Consider the following 23,618-nt stretch of genomic DNA (forward strand, 5'->3'; position numbering starts at 1 on the left):
CTAGATCAGGGCAAGAGCACAGGAAGGATGGAGTTATCGTTTTAAACCACTCGCCTTCCAGTTTCTAAGAAGGAACTGGTAAGTGCCTTTCTATGGAGGAAAAAGCGTCTTTATCTTGAGTGTTAAAAATTTTAGGTAAGGGTGAACATCAGAAAAATTTTTCAGCAGTCACCTAAACTTTTCTTAGGATTTCCATTTCTCTGCTTACATTGCGCATCTGTTTTTGAGTGATCTCTGCTTTACCCATCAGAGCTCTTAGCATATTCCTCATAGTTGTTTTAAATTCCCAGTCCGATAATTCCAACATCCCTGCCATGTCTGCTTCCGATGCTTGCTCTGTCTCTTCAAATGTGTTTTTTGCCTTTTGGTATGCCTTGGGATTTTTTTCTGGATAGCTGGACATGGTGTACTGCATAGAAGGAACTGCTGTAAATATATCTTTAGCCGTGTGGTGGTAAGTGTGGGGGAGGGGAAGCATCCACTAGTCCCGTGATTAGATCTCAGTCTTTCAGTGAGCCCCTGCCTCTGAACTTCACAAGTGTTTCTGGTTTTCCCCACTTACTTGGGTCAGGATGGCTGGAGTGGAAGGGGGTTGGGTATTTCCCTTCCCCCAGGTCAGTTAGGCTCTGATAAAACCCCAGCGGATTAGCTTCTGGTTCACTACCAGTTACCTGAACTTTTCTCGCAGGATATTTTCTTTTATGGTGAACTCTTTTTGACCGTTGGCAAGAGAGCAGAGAAAGTCAGTATTGAAATCTGAAATGCGAGGTAACTTCCGCTTCTTCCACTAATCATTTTACATCGTGGATCAAAGTGGCTGGTTCTATTTGAAGTCCTCTCCCTTCTCCTCTCATTCCCTAGCAGAAGTTTAAGCATATTAGGAAATGACTATAGGTACGAGCAAGAAGAAAAGCAACCAAAAAAGACCATTTAATACAAAGTGCATAGTCAGTCCTTAGGTTTCAGTATCTGACTTAAGATGGAAACTTGAAGAGACCGAAGGAGGCAATTAAGAGAGAGATGCACAGAGCCCCAGAACAGCCTGTTGTCACCTGGGCTGCCCTTTCTCTCCCATCCCCACAGTGCAGCTTTACCCTCATGGGTGCATCTATCCTACTATTGTTATGTTGTGTAGCTTGTGATACTTCAAAATCAATCGTCCTTGCTACTAAGTCATTCTGCAACGACTATGTTCCTGCAGAGAAGTAGCCGTGACCTTAAAAAAAAAGTCTGTCCAATTGCATAGTACTGTTTATATCTTTTGTCTCAGCTCCCACAAAAGAACCAGTGCTGTAAATATCTCTGTCTCTCTTGTCCTCAACTTTCAGAGGCAGTTTGACACGCAGGAGGGTAGGCGCTTGCCATGTCAGTTAGCTGTTGCTGAATAACAAACCACTCCCAAAATGCAGAGTCCTAGCATCACTCAGAAGTCTCTGGGTGGGCTGAGTGGTTATTCTGGTTTGCACCGTGCTAGGTCTCTTTCAGCCGGCCTTGCTTAGCCTGTATTTGCCCATGCGTCTCCAGTCAGCTGCTGAGTCAGATAGAAGCTGGCTGCTCTAACACAGGCTCAGCTCTCACAGCTCCATTCTGCTCCAGGTGCTCTCTCATCCTCCAGCAGGCGAGGCTGGGCATGTTCACCTGGCAGCTGAGCAAGTTTCTAAGAGAGAGAACAGATGTGCATGGGCCTCTTGAGACCTAGGCTGGACACTGACATGGTGTCACCCTTGCGGCCTATTGGCAGCAGTTTATTGACCAAAGCACATCCCTCTTGATGAGAACTACAAAGTCATATTGCAAAGGAAGGGGGAAGAAATGTGGCCATTTGGGCGGTCTTACACAATGCATGAGGAAGATAATTAGATCTTCATGATGTCCCCAATTTTTGAACACCCCTTGGAGTAGATATTTATTATCTCTACCCCCTTCTTCTGGTAACTGTACCTTGTTTCATTTGAAGAAACTGTTCCTCCCTCTTCTGGTCACACGGTTCAAATGGGGTTGATCCTGCCTCCCTGCCACAGAGACCAGTCTGAAGGGGAACTGACCCAGGTGGGCACAAGTATCCAATCTCTCCTGTAGGGATTGGTCCCAGGATAGCCACACAAGCTACTGATTGGGCATTCGATTGATCTTTTCCAGGATTTTTTTTCTCACTGTTACTAGGAGAGGCCCTTTTCATATCTGATCAGAAAGGATGAGAGCATCTGTCATCCCAGCCTTGTCACAGTATAAAATAAAGTTGTCACAAAGTCTCTGCCTTCAGTCATCCCTGGGGCATTTCCCATCATGGTCTCTACGCACTTTGGTAATGGAATTAACACGGTCATTTTGCCCAGGTGGTTCAAATCGTGTTTCTGTCACTTGTAACCAAAGGAATCCTAACTGAAATTGCCTCCTGAGCATAAAATTTCCCACAGAAAAGGCATTGTTTGTACTTTCCGGGATACTCATTAGAATGGTTTCATGAACACTTTTTCTTTTTGCATATGGAGCAGGGGTTGCAATTCGGATGCCTAAAGGGAACAGACAGGTGAAGGAAAGTGACTAAATGAAGGAAAGTGGAACTGTGGAGGACGAAAGGCTAGCTCCCTGTCTACAAGACGCAGCTAGACTCAGATTCAACAAACTGTTTTCTTGAGGGAATGTGGGCTCCATGTTGCTGGATCTTCCAATCTCTTTTAAAAACCTGAAAATCTCAATTTAATGTTAAATTCCCCAATTTGTAAATAATAACAACAAAATCAGCTCATCTTATAGACCAGAAACATCCATGAGCCACCAGCTTTGAATCTCTGTTATGAAATTTATAGTGAACTCACCAGCTATAGGGCTGACCCACTGCTGAGTTATTGTGATTGCTCAGTTATTTATTTTTAAAGCCTTCATGACTCCTAAAAAGACCATGCCTAACGTGTTCATAATCAGCATTTATATCCCTAAATCTGTCTTCACTCTTCTCCAATCAATTTCTGTACAGGCCAACTGAAGCCAACACTTAGGAATCAACATTCTTAGGGACGTTCTTCCAACTACGTCAGTGGAGTTGGGTTTCGGTTTAAGATGAGCTAATAAGTATTTACAATTTTTAAAAATATTTATTTAAAATATTTAATTTAAAATTAAATATTTTTTATTTAAAATTTAGTAAGTATTTATACACCAGGTATATTTGGGGCAGAGGGATGGTAATTACTCATACTGGAACAGGAGCTTTCATTTTTTGAAAGGATTCATATGAGGGTATCTCAAGAAGTTTAGATATACAAAAATGAATTCCCAGAAAATGGGATTATATTATTTTTTTCTCTAGAAACATCTACACCAAACTAATCATTATGGCTGCTTCTTAGGTTTAGGAATTGTTTTGTTATTATCTTTTCTTTTTATGATAAGTACATATTATTTTTATTATAACAAAAAACATATTTTAAAGCTCCTCCAGTGCACATTTAAAAGACTTGTATTTAAAAACTAGGATTTCCATTCCATTTTTAAGGAAAATGCCTAATGCATGCTTTTTCAATAAGTGTCTACTGAGCACCTATGGGTGCGTTGTACTAAGAGAACCCCAAAGTAAAATTCCTGCCCAGGGAATCTAAATCTTATTGGCAAGGTGCACAGACATCTTTACATTAAGTAGCTAATACATGATGAACTCTAAATAAACATTTGTTTAATGAACATATGAATGTACAATCAAAAGTATTTATTTATGCAAACTCTCATTCCATAGAGGATTAGCCCTGTTCTGTTCATTTATCATACGTGTATCATATTTCATCACTTCTAAGACACACATTGCTCATTTTTCAACACCTCTGAAACAAGAACGGAACTTACCATCAATGAGATTTATTACGCATTCTGTCAGAGACAATCTGCAGCATTTTCTCTTTTATAGTGGTAAATGAAATACGGTATGTCTTACACTGACAACATCTTAGATTGAATAAAATACAATATGTACTGCATTTTCTGTATTTTAGAAAATACATATGAATATTTAGGTGTGTTTCCTGCGAGGTTCAATTGGGAACAGTTTTCATGGGGCCACTCCATTCAAAGATCATTCAAAGCTCCAGGGATCAGAGGAAATTCACAACTAATTTATAAATTTCAAAGCCAACAGCTGACAAGTAACCACTTTACAAAAACTTCTGCATTTATGAGGGTTTAATTCTCAAATTTTTCAAATTACTATTGAATGTTTAACATGTATTTCCTATTTTGAACTTAATGTAAGGGATAAGAGTATATAAAATTTCTGTGCATTTCTAAGCACTTATACTTAAAAGACTTTCATATTTTAGTGTTTGGAATTAACCAAAGGTTTAAAAGGCCTAAGAAACATGAAAATGACTAAACTATGTAGAAGAAACACCAATAAAACCTTATAGGAGAAATGAAATTAACTAGGAGGCCAAAATGAGATGTTATGACAAAGACAGGCAAAGAACACTGGAGGAAAAAAAATTAATAATGACAAAAAGAATAAAATGCCGTAACACTAATAAAATGTGACTTGTCAGTAAGGTATAACCTATTCTAACTTCAGAATAAAGAATCACTCTGAGTGCTGAAGTGTAAAATGCTACACACACGAGTTAGAGACATCACATAAATACAGCAATATTTTATTAATAATTATTGACAGCTACTAGTTCTGTGACTGTTCTACCAGGTACATCAGGTTTAATCATACAGTCCTTTCACCATTTCTTAGCCTTTCTCTTTCTTCCATATTTTCTCACAGAGGAGTTTGAGCTGATGTGGAAGTTGGGAGAAGGGGGCAGGAAGAAATAGGGAAACCCACTGGTGACAGTTGCCTGTCCCTAGATTGCTGGGCCTCGGAGATGACTTCACTGAGGAACTCTGAGACCTCGGTGACCTGCTCTTTCCTCCACCATCCCACACTTCCTTCTCTTCTGGGATCAAGAACATAGAGTCCGGAAGTACACTCCACTCTTCCTCCTGAGCACCCTCACTCCCTGCTCCTGCCAGCTCAAACCCCAACTCACCTGCCCATTGATCATAACAGAGTTGTCCACCCCCAGAAAAGAGGGTAATATAGCTCTTTTTCTATTGTGTACTTTAGGGAATGATTTTAAAACTTGACAAGTTTTCATCACTATAAAATAAAAAGGAAAATTCACTTAAGACTGTAGCAAACACTGAATATAGAAAGAAAACAAAAACTTTTGACTTTCACAATCATTGTTATATCAAGATCTACAGGAGGAGGAAGGAAGAGGTGATGATGAAGGAAAATGCAGTGCTTTTGTGGCTATGAGTTTATAAAAATGTTATATTGTCAATTTATAATTATACTGTTATTATGCACTGGAATAATTTTCCATTGACTTTCAGGTTCCTCTTTTTTTAAGTTTTCAAGTGTTATGATTTTATGAACTTTTTTGGTAGAATGGAATGTACAAGATGAAAGCCCGATCAAATTCATTTTGTTGAGATTAAGACTAAAATTTATGTAAGAAATAAAATTATCTTTGAGAGGACATTGACTGATTGTATGATGATATGGGTTGCTTTTTCCTACAAAATATTTTCAAGAAAGCCCTCTGAAAACTCTTGTGACATAATGGATACAAAAAAGGATTGACAAAGGAATTGAACCACTGAAGCCAAAATGCGATTTCGTACCAAATTGTTTCAGGACGCTGATCTGAGGGGTAAGTTGAATGAACAATTGTGAACAGAGAATAAGGAGCCCAGCAAACCACAAAAACAGCTAAGAGAATGGCCAGTGACTTGGCTAATTTCCTGGCTTTGAGCAGTTCAAGCTGTTCCTTTTGGCGAAGAACTAGGGAATCTGACGGGGAGAGGGAACCCATTTTGGAAGCAATTATATTACTATTCTGGGTTCTTAAAGAAAAGAAGAGACTGTTCTTCCTTCCCTGTTTCTTGGAATGAAGGGGTGCCGCTGCTTCCCCTGCTTCCTTCACTTCAGGAAGAGATGTGCTTGAAAACAGTCTACACTTGCATGAGCATCCACAGTTACTGGAAGAGACAGAAGAAGCGATTCCAGGGTGGCTTGGTCCCCTGCTGAGATTGCCACGCTTCCATAGTCTCCAGTAAATATACATGTTGAAATAAGCCACTGAGAAGACCGGAACCAAGAATTCCAAGAATGATGTGATGACAAGGATATACCATTGTGAAAAGAATCCAGGTTCACAACCTTTCTCCTTCTCCTTCCAAGACTCTGAAACTAGAATTACTGGGCCATGCACTAAGAAGGCCAACACCCAGACGGCCACCATCTGGGCCACAATCTTCAAGATCCCAGTGTGTTGAGTTCTGTAAGATATCTAAAAGAGATCAAATAAATTTCGATATAATGAACGTATGTTGATTGCACAAACCATAAGCCTGCAGGAGTTTCAAGGATATGCAAGAGGTGGGGACTTTAACTGGGCCTGGGTAACATGATGTGGGCCAGGACAGAGGGTTCAATTTCAGTGGAGCCTGGGCCAAGATGTAGACTTTCTTAGTGGCTTTCAAGGGGAAGACTGTAACCTTCAAAGTTAAACCTCTGACCCTATAGAAAATGTCAAGGTCACTATCTAAAATACGAAAGCAATTTTTCCTAGACCACAGATGCTAATCTGAACCGTGAAACAACTGAAACTGGGTGCACATTTTCACAGTGTTTCTCAGTCTGCTGGTGGGTCATGAGCAGCATTTTTTTTCTAACGAAATGGAATAGTCAATGTCAGAATGCATCACACATCATAAGGGTATATATTGTTTGACGAAACTTTTGCTTTGGGAATATCGATATACATAGAGAAAAAGAAATGTGAGTACTGAATCACAGTGTAAAATTCATTTCTCACTCTAGTCACAGTCAAAAAAGTTTTAAAGCCACTGGCTTTTCTGATTCCAATTTTCAGGAAGAATCTACTCTGCCGTTTATGCTGAGACTTCAAGGTGAGGTCAAAAAGAGAAAGAAGAACACTTACATTATTCCCAAAAGATGAAACACAAAAAGAAAGAAGTTTAAACCAACTATGGAGAAAGACTACAGTGCTATTGAGCATTACCAAATCCTTTCTTTCTACAAATGTTTCTACCAGACAAAAATGGTGCAAATCCAGCCACTTTGAGAGACATGGCTGTGGTGAATGCCACAGTCTTTTTGTAAGGGCAGAGAATGTTCTAGCTCCACTTGGTCCTAAGGATAGTCTTCTATAAGGCAAAAGAAGATTCTATGACCGAAGATTGCTCTTAGATCACACAACCCATGATATTTGAGAGATCCTGAAATCTTTAGGAATATCTTCTATAAGAAATCTAAAGATGCCCAAGACTAACCAGGCTGTATGCAGGATGAAGGTATGAACTAAGAATTTTTTAAGGGGACCTGGAACAGGCAACCTCTCTGAACCTCTTTTTGATCAGCAAGATTTCTTCTAGCTCAAATGTTCCATGTTTCTCTGATTTTTTTGAAAGGAAATGGTCTATCCATGAAATTGGAACATGCCTCGCTTTCCACCATCTCTCATGTACTATTTTCTCTGTGAGTTTTTAAGTCTTTTTCTACAACATTTTCTCATTTTTATTAAAAGGGCGTAACGTTATCCAGCACTGTCTTTCTGTGATGGGTTGTACATCATGGGAAGGGCTCTCCAAATGGCTAGAGGTAAGAAGGAAGTTGGTTTTTAAAAAAACTAAGTTAATTTTAAAACTCCAAGGAAGTGGGGTTTTTTTTTTCCAAAACTACTGGTATTTCTGAGGCTAAGCTAAAATGCACATGGTGCTGACCAAAAGCTCCCCTATACAATATGCTTTTTTGCCTTCTACTTCTCACGCCACTAATTAATACATCTCTTGCACTAAATCTAATGATTATGAAGATGGTAACAATACCCAGATGGTCATGAAACTGCATTTAGTTTTTTAATTGCTCTGTTCAGCCTTTGTAATGATATGATGCAATATGCTGGAAAGTGATCTCTTTTCTATTATGCATAAGGTCAAATGGGATGATGAACATGCAAGGGAATTGAGATGATGCTAATCTCTTCTTCTCTGCATAGCATTTTTAACAGATAGAAAGCTCAAACATTGCTTGCATCCAGACCAGTTGGAGTGGCCTCGTTGAATCAATCTGTGGCCCAGTTCCCACCCACTACAGAACATGTCCATCCTATTACCCTACTTCCTTCCATGCCCCAATAAGATACCCAAACATTCTTCAGTCTAGTTTCTTTTGTGAAGCAGAGCAGGTGCAGGAACTTGCTGGTGTTAATGAGATGGGATCGCAGAGCCATTCTAAATGCCTTTTTTGTGGGTAGAATTGTATCCCCCAAAAAGACATGTTGAAGTCATAATACAGAGTACCTATGAATGTGACCTCATTTGCAAATAAGGTCTTTGCAGAGGGAAATTCCTCAGGGCGAGACCAGGCAATAATCCCACCCATTTTCTCTCTGGACATCACTGCTCATCTTTCTGTAACTTCTAAGCACTTCTTCTACCTGGGGAGGCTCTCTCTTACCTTCCCACAAACCTCAGGTAGATGCAAGAGCTTGGACATTCAGTGAATGAAGCCCTAGGGACATCCAGAGAAGATTAAAAAGAAATATTAACCCAGAAAGAAAGGAAAATTTTTAAGTAAAACTGGGAAATATTCTGAATTAGTGAAGCGTCTTTCAAATATTTTGACTGTGACCTAAAGTAAGAAATACTTTTTAGATCATAAAGAAGTATATGGACAAAAGTATTCATAAAACAATACTTACCTTTATTATGTGCAAGGTATTGTGATGTTTGATACTCTAATTTTTTGGCTCTGTTCTATTCTGCTCCTTTCCATATTTTTTCATGAAAAAAAAAAGTGACTAGTCACAAACCACTAAACTGATTTCGTGATTCGATAATGGGTCAAAACCTCCAGTTTGAAAAACAAGAGATTATAAGCCTCTGAACTGCTAATCCAAACTGATCTCTACTCTCTCCGTAGTTTGTCCAGTACAAACTGCAGTGGCCTCAGATGCCAGAGAAGTACCCAATACCACATGGTGGAGATGGCTGGCTGTCCCGCCACATCCCTTCTCCCCTTCTTCCTGGCTGCATGGTAGCTCAGCTAGAGACCATGTTTCCCAGCTTCCCTCACAGCAAGGTGGGACCAAGTGACTAAACTTCGCCAATAAAACGTGGGTGGGAATCATTGTGTGATTCTGCACTTCTTGGTTAAAAGAAAATCCTTTGCCCTGAACTTCTGTCCTTTGCACTTCCTCTCTAGAACCTGGAGTGATAACAATCTGACTTTGACCTTGCAGAGGAGAATAACGACCTAGAACAAAGGTCAGCAAACTACTGTCCATGGAACAAATGTGGCCCACGTGGCTGGACAAATAAAGTGTTATTGGAACACAGTGAAGTCCTGCTTTTTTTTAACATATTATCTATGACTGGTTTTGTGCTATAACAGCAGATTTAAGCAGTTACAATAGAGACTGTAGTTTCCTGCAAAGCCAAAAATATTTACTATCTAGCCCTTTATAGTAAAAGTTGGCTGATCTCTGGCCTGGAGGATGCAGAGCCACCCCGTTAGCCTCAGTCCCTGGAGCAGAGCGTTCCATCTTTCCTGGACTGTCCTGTGAGAGAAAAATAAACTTCTACCTTGTTTGAGCCTCGGCATTTTGGCATCTCTGTTACAGCTGTTTCTCCTTGCCTTAGCTAATCCATCTTCCCAATCCTGTCCGCCTCCAGGCAGCACAGCCCTCCCAGGCCAGAGCTGCCACTGTCCTCTCAACAACTCCAGCACATCACTTAGTCCATTGTACTGGACCTCTGTGTGTAGGGATCTCTCTCCACATTAGACTATGATGTTCCTCAAAAATAGAGACTCTGCTGATCCATTTCTGTATCCCAGCACTTAGCAAAAGCCCTGTCACGCAGTCATTCCCCAAAGATGGGCGTCCCTGGGACTCAGAAGTGGGGGAGTTTCCCATCTAGGTCTCAACCATTTCAGATCACGGCCCCACATTTCTAGGGCCCGCTTTTACCCTTGTCCTTTCTTACCTCAATCTTGTTTTCTCTTTTGTTCTAATGCTGAAAACTTTAGCTCGCTTAAGAATTGTCACTAACTTGTCAAGAGGCTACTCCAAGGTAAGTTCAGACTTTCTTGCGTGGGTCCTAAACTCAGACCAGGACTTGATCTTTCTGGTTGGTCCCACTGTATAACCTGTAGCTTCCCTATATACTGTCTTTTCCTGTGACCGTTCAAAATTGATTTTCTCACGACATTCAAAGTCTGGGAGCCTTTCCTCCTACTTGCCCACCAAGTTCCATCCTGAGGAAAATCATCATGTCTCAATTTGTCTAAGGAGCAGAACTGATAAACCTCCTGTGAACCTTGTGCATATCTGACCTACTGTGGACTCAGTGTACCATTTCTGACAGCTCAGCTTGTATTTCCATTTTAGTGGTACATATGGGAATGACTCATCCAAATTACACACAGAAAATGTTCACTAAGGGCCAATGAGAACTTTGTGTCTGATAACAAAAAGATAATCAGGTTCCTCTAAGGTTTGTTTGTCAAGAAAACAAAACATACTTAAAAAAAAGTTTGCTTGGAGATGCAAAATTTACAAGGATACAATCTTCTAAGGAAGATAAATGAATGTTTTGACTTACAGCATTCGAGACTGACTGGTATCGATCATAGCTGATGAGTACAATGTTATATACAGATGCTGTACACAAAAGATAGTCAATAATGAGCCAAAATGCACAGATTTTAGTTCCAAACTTCCAATCAAACATCGTGTAAGGGATGTACAAAGGAATGGAGATCATACCTGTACAGCGAAAAAATAAGGGTAAAAAAAAACATATCAATGAATACAAAGAGGCATAGGTACACAACACAATGATGTATCTGAATTGACCAAAAATGGCTTGATTATAATTTAGAAATTCATGGTATTTCATCAAAAAACTCGGGAAAGATTCTCTACACACTCTTTAAATACCATTTTATAACAGCTGTCATGAACAGAGTACCTTCAATGGCTCCTCATTACTTTCCAAATTAAGTTCAAGTCTCAACCTGTATTTCCAACCATATACACACAGACCATCTTTATATTCTCGATCCACCCAGATAGGATGGGTCACCCTTCCCCTAAACACATCCCACATTTTTCACAGCTCTTTGCCTTTGCCAACATCATTCTTTCTTCCCCAGAATGTCCTCCCCTTTTCTACAGATAAGTCTATTTACTGCCTTCTCATTTTTCACTCAGCTCAAAGAATGACTTCCTTGTCATATTTCTTGGAATTCTTTGGCAGAAGTGACTCCTCCTCTGTCATCTGCACTCTCCTGGCACTTTACTCCTCTCTCCCTCTCTCACGTACAAATACATTCTACTTTATATCTTCATCATCTTTTAACTTGTTTCTCCCAAGGATTGGGACCACATTGTAAGCCAATCTTTGTATTTCTCACAACATCTAGAGTTGACCAATGACTTGCACATTTAACTTAAATGAATTCATAACAGCTAATATGTATTGTGTGGTTACCATATGCTAGGTGTTGTGCTATGTGTGTTACATATTTGTTGTTAGTGCTGTTGATGGATTCTGATTCCTAGCGACCCTGTGTACAGCAGAGCAGAACCCTACCCAGTCTTTTGGGCCATCTTCTCACCTTCCAGCAGATAATGCTCCACTGCTGTTCATAGGGTTTTCATGGCGAATTTTTTCAGAAGTGGGTGACCAGGTCCTTCTTGGTCTGTCTTAGTCTGGAAGCTCCACTGAAACCTTTACACTATGCGTGACCCTGCTTACATTTGAAATACCAGTGGCATTTCTTTCAGCATCACAACAACACACAGCTGCCACAGTATGACAGCTGACAGATGGGTGGTGTGGTTCCCTGACCAGAAATGAACTCTTGGCTGTGGCAGCTGAGAGTAGCAAATCTTAACTACTAGGCTACCAGGGCTGGCCACAATTATACACATTATACTCAATTGTATAATGTGTTACATATATCATCTCATTTAGCCTCATAGAAACTTTGTGAGATGGGGATTATGCTAAGTGAGCAGATAAAGAAGCTGAAGCTCAAAAAAGAGACATAATTAGGGCCAGCCACAGTGGCCTAGTGGTTAAGTTCAGCTTGTTCCACTTCAGGCCCAGGTTCGGTTCCCAGGCATGGTCCTACACTGCTCTCAGCAGTCATGCTGTGCTGGTGGCCCACATCCTAAAAAGTAGAGGAAGACTGGCACGATGTTATGTCAGGGAAAATCTTCCTCAGCAAAAAAAAAAAGAGAGAGAGAAAGAGAGATAATTAGCCCAATGTCCACTCAGCTAGTTGGTGAAAGATTAGATTTGAAACCAGGCAATGTGACTTCAGAACCCCTGACTTTAACCGCTACCCTTCACTAAATGAACAAATACATAAGTGATTCAACTCAGCAGAGAAACTGCATACCTGTGAAAAATGACTACACTGGGCTCCTCTCCTTTAGCTTTGCAGGGGTTTTTAATTGCATTGATATTTCAGACAGGTGGCACTACTCATTGGGAACATAATCTACTAAGCGGAAGCTTAACTGAAATCTTATTTTCTTGAGTATCTTCATATTTTATCAGGCACTTGGCAGGAATTCCCATTTTTCATATGAGAACTAAGTTAGTCTCTCATGAAGAACAACAGTGAAGGTAAAAGAAAGAGAAAGGAAGGAAGAAGGGAACCCTGTGCCCTCCCCACACCCTATGACATAAGGATATAATGATGCGGTTTCAGGACTAGTGAAAGTGAATGCAGCCCTTTGTACCAAGGCTCACAGACAAACACGAGAGGCAAATCACCATCGCAATGATGTAGTCCGTTCTTACGTGCAGTTCAAACTCCCTGCTTGTTTTATGTTTCAACTTTATTTTTAATAATAACTAAGCTTCTTTATGGTGTCTTCCATCTCAAAGGTGTGTGCGTGTGTGCATGGGCACACACCCACAGTATAAAATAGGCCATGAGGTTTGCCTGAGGTCAATCAAAGTATCTTATGAATAGAGACGTTTATTATATTTTGGCCAAGAGTTGTGGCTTCCAGTGTTCCCAACGTATTTTTCCACACACACGCTCATTTTCTCCACAGAATGAGAAACAAGAGTGTGATGCCAGTAATTGTTTGCATTACAAACAGCACTGACTTAAAGGTTAAAGGGAGGGAAGTGAGTAAAATCATCTTTTCTACCTACTTCCTGAAGGGTGTTTTCAAAATCTTAAGAGCTGCTTGAAATAGCAGTTAGCTTAAAACCGGCTCTAGTCTATTCCTTTTTATTTTTCTTTTTTGCTGAGGAAGGCTGGCCCTGATGTGTTGCCAATCCTCCCCTTGTTTTTGCTTGAGGAAGATCAGCCCTGGGCTAACATCTTGCCAGTCTTCCTCTATTTTGCATGTGGGTCACCACCACAGCATGGCTGATGAGTGGTGTAGGTCTGCACCTGGGATCCAAACCCAGGAACCTGGGCTGTCAAAGCAGAGCAGGCCAAACTTAACCACTAGGTCGTGAGGTTGGCCCCTATTCCTTTGGTTTTAATGAAACCCTGCTGTCACCTTGTGTTCTACGTGACATTTTAGTACAAACATCATGCTCAGTTCTTCTGTCTTGTTGCATGGTGGAAATGTTTGTGGCTCATTCCAAAGGAGTTTCAAAAATCGTGAGTTTGAAATATTTCTAGGATACTTTCACGCCTAAGTTTCTACAACTTCCACTCTGGAATCATGCTTCTGGATCAAGTGGACTTGATGAGTAAAACTAGGAGGCAGCCTTTAGCATGACTGATCAATGGGGGTAAAAAGTGAGAGAAAGCAGACTATATTAAAAGGTGGTGAAGAACAAAAAAAAGAGGTGAAGGAACAAGGGGAGGAGAGAAGGAAAGGAATGAGGGTGAGAAGTGCCCTGTGAGACCCTAGGCGACTTGCCCACCCCAGCCTGCCCCCCACCTCCCAGGTCTCAGCCCCTGCTCCTCCTTCCACCCCTAGCTCACTCCACTCCAGTCCCTATGGCCTCAGATACACTGTCCACCCTGCCCCCTCCGATCTTGCCCTTGGTCCTGGGCATGAAATTCTCTTCCCCCAGAGAGCTCCTTCTGTTTGCTCAAACGTATCTTTCTCAGTGAGTCCCACCTCCAAAGTTTAAAATTGCAACCCCCTCCTCCAACACACTTCCTCTCCCTCATCCCTGATATGTTTTTCTCAATAACAATGATCACTCTTTAAAATGCCATATAATTTCATTTACTTATTTTTATTGTTTATTGTCTGTCTCCCCACTCCCGCTCCCAGTGGAAAGAAAAGAACCATGAGGGCTTGGATTTTTGTCTGTATTGTCACTGCTATATCCCCAGGACCTCAAAGAGTGACTGGTTCAGAATAAACCATTATTGGATGAATGAGTAGATGAGGACAGGGAACCCAGTTTCCTTTAAAATTGCCACTATCTGGTATGGCCTCTTCTTTCCAAAGCCAGCTAAGAAGCTATACCCTCCATGAGAAACCGGCAGTCAAAAGATGGGGAGAGCTGAAAGCCCCAGTGAGTTCTTTGGGCCGACAGAGGGATGTGTGGATGACAGTGAGTGCACAGAAAGTGTTATGGACTAAATGTTTGTGCCCTTCCCCAAAATTCTTGGGTTGAAGTCCTAACCCCCAGTGTGGCTGTATTTGGAGATAAAGCCTATAAGGAGGTAATTAAAGTTAAATGAAGTCATGAGGGTAGGACCATGAGGTCATTCCCATGAGGGAAGGGACACCAGAGAGCTCACCAGCTCTCTCTCTGAGCACACTCAGAGGAAAAGCCATGTGAGGGCTCAGCAAGAAAGCGGCCATCTATAAACCACAAAGGGACCCGGGAACCAAATCACCCAGCACAGCACCTTGATCTGGGACTTCGCAGCCTCCAGAACTGTGAGAAAGTAAACTGCTGTCGTTTAAATCACCTGATCTGTGGTATCTTGTTGTGGCAGCCAGAGCTGACTGACTAATACAGAGGGAAAGAGAAGAGTCCTGAGGTGGGGCATGAAGGTACTAAAGCTAAACTTTGCCATCCTGAAAACGTGGTTCAGGCACTGTTAGCAGCAACCAGCTTTTGCCCTTGAAGATCCTGTCTGGACCATCTGTCACAAGGTCATCCAGGCCGTAAATGCCCACACAGCATGTAGATGTGAGGAAGGTACCAGAGATGGAAACGTTGGTCACGTGACACCAATTTTATAGATATAGATAGTGTATTTTGTCCTGAAATAGTGTACAAATGAGATATATTTATATCAATGTAGGTGGCACTGGAATTTTTCCTTAATAAGTCTTTGCTTTTCAACACTAAATTCAGCCTGGGAAGTTACTCAGGTCCCACAAATTTAGATTCTCGACAAGAAGCCAGCTCTGAAACCTGTAATAAGAGGGCATTCGGCCAGAAAGCCCACAGTACTGAGCACAAGGGATGCTCCTAACTGCCCTGCCATCATCACGTGGTTCTGAGGCCCCAAGTCTCGTGATCCCAAATATTGAGTATCACTGGCTTACAGCTATGGAAAATCTCTCACGAGCTCTGCCCTGGCCTGCCACCACTGCCAGGAAGTCCTCCGGCTCAGAGGCAAAAGAGACACTTCCAAGCATGGCAAAGGAGAAAGAACAGTATTGACACAAAACTCAAATCTTCTCACAAAAAGCTCTCGGAGACTCTCCTAATTCTGGTGTCGTCGTGGCAAATATTGTGTTAAATAAGTGGTCCTCTGGATGAAGCTGGCAAGGGCAGGGGAAATGTGAAGGATGAGACTGGCAGATTAATAGGGATCCTGACCTGTGTCTGACAGATCTTCTCCTGAGCAAAGCCATGTCTTTGCCCACCCGCCTGTGATGAAGGGGGACCATCAGGAGCCTGAATAACTACATCAACAGGTCCATTTCTCAAAGACGAACCACATCTGTATGTTGTGGTGCTTAAGCCCATGATGGTGGAGCTGCCATGATGCTGACATCGGGCCATACATGGAGACACATCGTTCTCATCTGGAACCATCTTGGCTCAAAAGCTTCAGGACTCAGTGTCTCTCCTGAGTTGGGTAGAGTTTTACCCCATCCCTCCCTACCACTAGGTATTCAGGGCCTCGCTCCCTTTGGGTTAGTCAAAATACATAATCAACTTTAAGTGCTGAGTGTCATGGATAAGTTGTACAGTTCTGTGAAGAAGGAGGAGAGGTATAAGCATATTCACAGCAGAATATTCTCAATTTCACCTAAATATGCTTGTATATTTATATGTGTTTATGCGCACATAGAGAACGACGTGGAAGGATCTACATGAAGTTGTTAATGTGGGTTACCTGGAGGGGCAGAATTGAGGAGAAAAATGGGAAGATTGCTGTTTTTTTTTTTAAATACTTCTATATTGGTTAGCTGCCTTTATCTGTGACCTTGTAATTTCTATGCCGTGAATCCTAATCAATTTCTCTAGCTGGAATTTTCCTTTCCTCCAGAACTTTTTTTATCAATGCTACATCAAAAGCATAAGCTGCACTCCCAAAATGCTCCCTAATTCTATGAACGGTGCCGTTCTTTACTTAGTCCCCAGGGCTCAATCTCTAGCTCATCTTTTCTCTTTCTCCTGCCCAGCTCCACTCTTGCAGCCCGGCCGCCTGAACTTCCTCTCCACCCTCACCCTAGCTCAGAGCCTTAGCACATGACTTCTGCCTAGATGGCTTCTGGGCTGTCCCTGAAACAATGCTCCTGCTGCTCCCACCTGCATCTTTTCTGATGCCTCTACGGTAAAGCTTCGATCCATCCAACCACTCACTTACTTTAAAAATCTTTAAATCTCTACGTTACCTGCTGAAGGAACTCCAAGCCAGTCTCACGCTAGTATTCAAGGAACTTCTCGGTACAGATTCTGACCACTCCAACTTCGTCCCCTACTGTTCCATATAACCATCTGCACACCAGCCAGCCTGAAGCTCACACTTAGGCAGATATACACAATGATTTTCTACCATCGTGTCTTTGCTAATTCTTGCAATACTCCTCTCCTCTCCATCTCTGCCTCTGCAAATTCTACCCATCCTTCGAAGTTCATTTCAAGCACCAGAACCCACTAACCAAACACGCCTTCTCCCTCCTCTGAGTGTCCACAGCACTTGGTAGGTCTGCGAAGCTTCTCACATCACTCTATACTGTTATAGCCATTTGTGAACTTCTCCTATCCACTCTGCTATATTGAAACCTTACTGAAGAAAGAGATAGACTTAGTCTTCTATATATTTCCTCATTATCTAATCATGCTTGAGTACCCAACAGTACTTACACATGGTAGGGACTTTACTAACATTTGTGATTTGGGTTTGAATTGACACCTATCTGCAGAGAAATCAAAAGGGAAAGGGACTAACATGTGTTGAGCAACCACTGTGTCCCAGGCAATAGACTAAGTATGCTATGAGTTTTGTTTCATGTTAACATAAATGCAAGCATTTATGTAGCTACAGACAATGACAGGTTACATTATACTAGAAGCTCCTATAAAACAATATCATCAGCTGACATTTCTGCCCGTTAACTTATTATGATAAGCATTGTTAAAAAACCATGATCATCAGGCAGTAAAAAATTACAAACTGCATGTTTTCAAAGAAAGATTCATTTGATTTCTAGGATCTCTTACAATTATATGACGTTATGATACCATATCATATGCAAGGTAGCTTAATATTTTACACTATTCTGTACCATATCATAAAATACTATTAACCATGCTATTTAATTGACCTGAATACCACATTTTCTGATTGTGCTGGTTACCAGCATTTACAGTATTTCCTATTACCCCAACACTGTGATAAATGAAACTATGCTTACTTAAAGAGAAATACTTATAAACCTTAATATATAAGCAAAATAGCTCCAGAAGCAAATAATTCTTAGATGAAAATAATTTTAGAACTATTCTGAAGTTATTTTTATTTTATAAAAAGAAAGTAAACTGTTTTCAGATCAAAATTCCCCTACAAATCTGATTTGCAGATGTATGACATTCCCCTAAAGTGACATATAGCCTCCCCGAAACTTTAATCCTGAAGCTTTTTGTTTTTATCATCCCCAATTTCATACAGTCCCTTAAAATAACAAAGCCTATTTTAAAGTTTTAGAAATAAATTATAATTGGAAAAGGTTATCTTAAATAAAGATACGTAACTTACCAACGAAGAAGTCAGAAATGGCCAAGTTAAGAAAAAAATAATTACTTCGATGTCTAAGATTTTTGTCCACCACAAAGGCTAAAATGACCACGGCATTTCCCAGCACTATAGCAAAAGCTAGCAAGCTCATTAAAAACGCTAAAGTCACGCGAGCACTTAACGATAAAATACTTGTGCTATTAGTAGCTGACATCATATCAAATGATGAAGAAGCTCAATACAGCAAATTAATCCAGCAAGACAATTCTGACAAGGATGTTCTCCAATCAGATAGCTAAAATATATAGTCTCCTAGTCATAACAACATTTTTCAAAGTCTAGTGCTTATCTCATGCAACTTCCTAATTCTTGATAACTCAAACTTGTGGTAACAGTTTCCCTTGAACTGATACTGAAGAAGTATTTCCAAAAGACAGTAAACTGTTTTATCTTCAACATTTTAATGTGATTCAGCCATCCCCTATTAATATAAGCAATATTATATAATATGTATAAAATATAATCAATGCATTGTGCAGTCATCTGCTAAGCACTGCTTAATGACTGGGATAAGTTCTAAGAAATGCATGATTAGGTGATTTCGTCATTGTGCAAACATCATAGAGTGTAAAGAAGGCGAACAAAATTTGCCACCCCAAAAAGTGTCTCTTTAACATGAGGATTATTTTAAGCTGATTATTTTTAAGAAACGAAAGACTCAGAAAGTTTTTCTTGTTACCTCCCTAACTGCCTAAAAGAATTCAGATAAATAAACCTGTCTCAGGAAGTGAGTTATCAGCTCAACATAACATGAACTACGTGGTAGACAGGGAACAACCTAGCAAAAAACCTGTTTGGTGGGCTCCCCTGTGTTCTTCTGTTTCTGTGTGGCCAAACACTTGTTTTCCAAATGTCTGCTCCTTTTCACCTACCTGTGAATTTCCTCCCTTCCCTTTGAAGTCTCTGACTCTGACCACGCCAAACATCTTCTTTTGTCATTAGCTGAGGATGGCATTTAAGGTGAGGGCTGTGGCCATTTTGGTGAGTTACTCAGTTTTCCTGGGTTTCTCTCGTGTATATATGTTATTAAACTTTTACTTGTTTTCCTCCTATTAATCTGTCTCATGTAAATTTAATTCTTAGACCAGTCAGAAGAACCAGCCAGGAAAATTTCTTCCTCCCCTACAGTACTTACCCAAACCTAGATGGTACGGCCTACCACACACCTAGGATGTACGGTACTAATTTTATGGGATAACCATTGTATATGTGGTCCCTTATTGATCAACACATTATTATGTGGTGCATGGCTATACTGGTAAGAAATTGGACTCAAATAAGATTTTTTTTTTTTTTTTTTGCTGAGGAAGATTCGCCCTGAGCTAACATCTGTTGCCAATCTTCCTCTTTTTGCTTGTGGAAGACTCTCCCTAAGCTAACATCTGTGCCAATCGCCCTCTATTTTGTATGTGGGTTGCGGCCACAGCATGGCCACCAACGAGTGGTATATGTCCACACCTGAGAACTGAACTTGGGCTGCTGAAGTGGAATGCACCAAACTTAACCACTAGGCTGCCAGGGCTGGCCAAGATTCATTTTTAAAACTAATAGAGATCCAGTTAAATATTCTCTCTGACCATGATGGAATAACAGGGACTGAATTCACCATCCCATCCAAAACAAGCAAAAAACTGGACAAAGTATAGGAAACAATATTTTTCAAGGTACTGGACATAAGTCAGTGAAGGACAGTGACTCTGAGAGAAGAGGAGAAAATGAGGTGAGCCTTGAAGTTGCCCCCAGCTTACTGTCTTGAGAGAGTTTCCAAGGAACAGAGCAGAGAGGAGACATCTAGGAGGAGCCAGCAGATTCCCTGAGATGGGGAGATGGAGCTGAGAGTCAAGGAGTGCCAGACAGGACTGTGTGCTGCAGAGCTGCACTGAGAGAGAAGTCCAGAGATCTACAAAGGACCCTCCTTAAGTATTCACCAGAGTACTGATCAGCACAGTATGTGAGGAAACATTCTTAGGCAGGAAGAAGAACCACTCAAAAAGATCAGAGGGAACAGTGCCCACTGCTCACTCAGGGCCAGTTACACAGCTTGTTCCACCAGCTAGACTGACAAACTCATAATTCATGGGGCATTGGGTAGTATATTCAAAAGGGTCTTGCCCAGCAGTCAGGAATAATTAGCCCTGTGCTAAACACTGCTTGGATCCTGCCTCACAAATATTAAAAGCAAACCCTGAAAGGATAAACCTGTTTCTAAGTAACTTAACTGCAGCTCTGAACACAGCTCAAGAACATTTATAGAACATGAAAATATCCAGTCCCCAACAAGGTAAAATTAATGTCTGGAATCCAATAAAATATTATCAGGCATGCCAAGAAGCAGGCAAATATGAGCCTAATGCACAAAAAAATTAATCAGTTGAAGCCACCCAGAATTGACACAGATATTCGAATTAACAGACAAGGACATTAAAGCAGTTGTTATAGCTGTATTCCATATTTTCAAACAGATATATAAAGATATAGAAGATATTTTTAAAAGAGCCAAATCAAACTTCTGGAAACGAAAACTAGAATGTTTGAACTAAAAATACATTAGAAAGGATTAATGGCAGATTAGAAATTGCAGAAGAAAAGATTAGTGAACTTGAATATATAGCAATATAAACTACCCAAAATAAAACACAGAGATAAAAAAGAATTTTAGAAAATTAACATCGCATCACTAAGCTGTTGGAAAACTTCGATATCTAATAGAGTCCCTGAAGGAAAGGAGAGAAGAGAGAAAAGAAAAAAAATACTTGAAGAAATAATGGCCAAAAGCTTCCAAATTTTAATGAAAACTATAACCCCAAGAAGCTCAATGAACCTTAAACACAAGGAACAGGAAGAAAACTACACAAAGCACATCAAATCAAACTGCTCAATGTTAGTGTTAAAAAAAACAAAATCTCCAGAGCAGCCAGACGGGGGAAGAATTACATACAAAATAAAAAGGATACGGAGGACAGCAGATTTCTCCTCAGAAGCAATGTAAGCAGGAGGATAGTGGTCCAACATCACTCAAGTGCTGAAAGAAAGAAACTGTCAGCCTAGAGCTCTACCCCTAGCAAAAATAAATTTCGAAAACAAAGACAAAATAAAGGAATTTTCACATATTTAAAAGCTGAAAAAATTCATCACCAGCAAACTAGCACTACAAGAATTGCGAAAGGAAGTTCTTCAGGCAGAGGAAAATGATACCAAATGGAAATATGAATCGACACAAAGTTAAATGAAGAGCAGCAGAAATGGAGATTTTCTTGCTTTTCTCTCCTAATAGAAGTGAGCTGCTAGAGTGAAAAGACTGTATTCTGTTTCATTTCATTTTGTTACTTTTTATTTAAGTATGATACATCAAAAGTACGTAAATCATAAATGTATGAAGTACACAAACCAGAAATATATAATTGATTCATTTTTACAAATTGAAATACTCATGTAACCACCATCCAAATTAAGAAATGAGTACCTCAAAAGTTCCCTAATCTAGTCACTTGACCCTCAGGGTAAGCACTATCATGACACCTATAATCACAAATTAACCTTGCCCATTTTTGCATTTTATAAATGAAACAGTACATTCAACAATTATAGAAAAATATTTCATACATATTTATTCTATATGGTACAATTAAATTATAAAGAAATTTTTATATTCCACTCCTCTATAATTTATTAATTTCATTTGCAATGCTTTTAAATTGATTAAAGTGAAGAGAAAAAAGAATTGGTTACATTTCCTCCTTCTTTATCATTCCACTGGAAGGAAAAAACTATTGTTTCTCACTTGCTAACCATAACTTGAGCCTGGAGCTCCCTTGCTGGACAATTCCAGTTAATATGTATTCACTAGGTACCCACTTCAAACCAAGAACAGGAATGGGTAATAAAATGGCAAATACCTATGAGTTTGGAACCTACATCTGTTTCAGAAAGTCGTAGTCTCCGAAAGGACAGAGACTGAGGAACCAAGAGGCAAGCTGAGGTCTCTCCCCACTCTATCCCATTCCCCTTACCTCAAACTTGATAGAAACTTCTCGTGACTTAGACCTTCCTAGCTACAGCCCTTCAGGTCACTGCCGGTGCAGGCAATAGCAAGTGAAATAATATCACATTCAATGGACTTATTTTATTTATCACTTTCAAAGTAGTGGGTTAGTAGAAAATCGGAATGGATAACTAACACACCTGCTTAAGAAGATGGGCATGACAAAGAATCAAAGAACTAGCCTGTAAATCTCCAGCACCGTTTGGCAATATAAGGTGAGGGGAACTAAAACCAGGTTTCCACAGACAGATGATAACACTTTTGTGATGGAATTAAGGGGAAAGGAGAAGGGATGGTACCGGAATGTTCAAGTCTCCCCTACTTCACCACAATATTCTTGCTCAATGATGGATCAGATAGTCCTTAAAACTAGGGCTACTATTAAGGATCCCAAAGTCTGGCAATATCCTAAAATAAGGTAAAACATATATTAATCTGAATCTAAATGCCAAAATTCCAAAGAAAGGATGGAATGAATTATTTGTTCCTAGCACCTTGCCAAGTGGGGCTGACGGTGCAAATGTTTGTTGGCTCATGGAACGAGTAATCCCATTTTTCTGTATTTATCCATTCTGACCCCCTGCAATTGGGAATGAACCAAAGGGGAAACCCTGGAACAGCTCATCTTGCTACCAGTCACATAGACCGGCCCAGTGACTTAACCAAAGGGACCTACACTAGGGAGAAAGGTTTAGATTTAAATCAACGATAAATGGAAGAAAGGTGAAATTTTTGCTGAGGGGAGAGTAGCTAATAAATGGGTGTTACAAAAGGGGAAATCTACTATAATTTTGGTGCTTTAAGAGAAGTGTAAAGCAAGAGAATATTATTCTCTCTTAGCTCTGACTCATATGCCCCTTGGGTGAAGGACTCTGTTTGCTAAAATCTCCTCTTTTGAATAACCAAGAAGTAAACAGGACAATAGCCAACCCAGTAGCATATACATATACTTCTGAGAGTGGTCTGTGTCCTCAAAATGGGATGAACAGATGGAAGCTCTGCCTATAACTATGTGGAGCAATAGTAATGTAGCTACGTCTTTTGGTTACCATTTCACAGGATAGAGCTATTATTGAAGATCTGAGTTAGGAAATAAATTATGGGAACATATATCCAGTTGAATCCAGAGAACACTGATCAATAATAATCTAAACAAACAACTCCATGGCCATTAATTTTGATGATAGTTTAAGGAAGGTACTGGGAGATGACCATATAAGTTCATCTTCTGAATGTTCCATCTGTCAAAATATTAAGTGTAAAAATAGCTCTTTGCCCTATTATTGTGGGGGTGAAGCCATAAAG

The 23,618-nt window shown here is 40.2% G+C and overlaps 1 protein-coding gene across 3 annotated transcripts in view; it reads right to left on the reverse strand.

The window, feature by feature from the left end:
• The window catches only part of HRH4 (histamine receptor H4), a 41,917-nt gene that overhangs the window by 7,942 nt on the left and 10,357 nt on the right, over window positions 1-23,618 (reverse strand). The window contains exons 1-3 of one of the 3 annotated variants that reach the window (XR_011504493.1): window positions 18,233-19,289; window positions 10,666-10,829; window positions 672-6,326 (exon numbers count right to left, since the gene is read on the reverse strand). Coding sequence is in view for 1 of the 3 variants with exons in the window: in XM_014828400.3 (XP_014683886.1) it covers window positions 10,666-10,829; window positions 18,233-18,428 (360 nt within the window). In the remaining 2 variants the exon portion in view is untranslated. Of the gene's footprint in view, window positions 1-671; window positions 6,327-10,665; window positions 10,830-18,232; window positions 19,295-23,618 lie in introns of those variants that run through there. The other 2 variants (XR_011504494.1, XM_014828400.3) reach the window with 2 other exon arrangements.

The sequence above is a fragment of the Equus asinus genome, chromosome 7 (genome assembly GCF_041296235.1).
Source record: "Equus asinus isolate D_3611 breed Donkey chromosome 7, EquAss-T2T_v2, whole genome shotgun sequence".
Taxonomy (NCBI): Eukaryota; Metazoa; Chordata; class Mammalia; order Perissodactyla; family Equidae; genus Equus; species Equus asinus.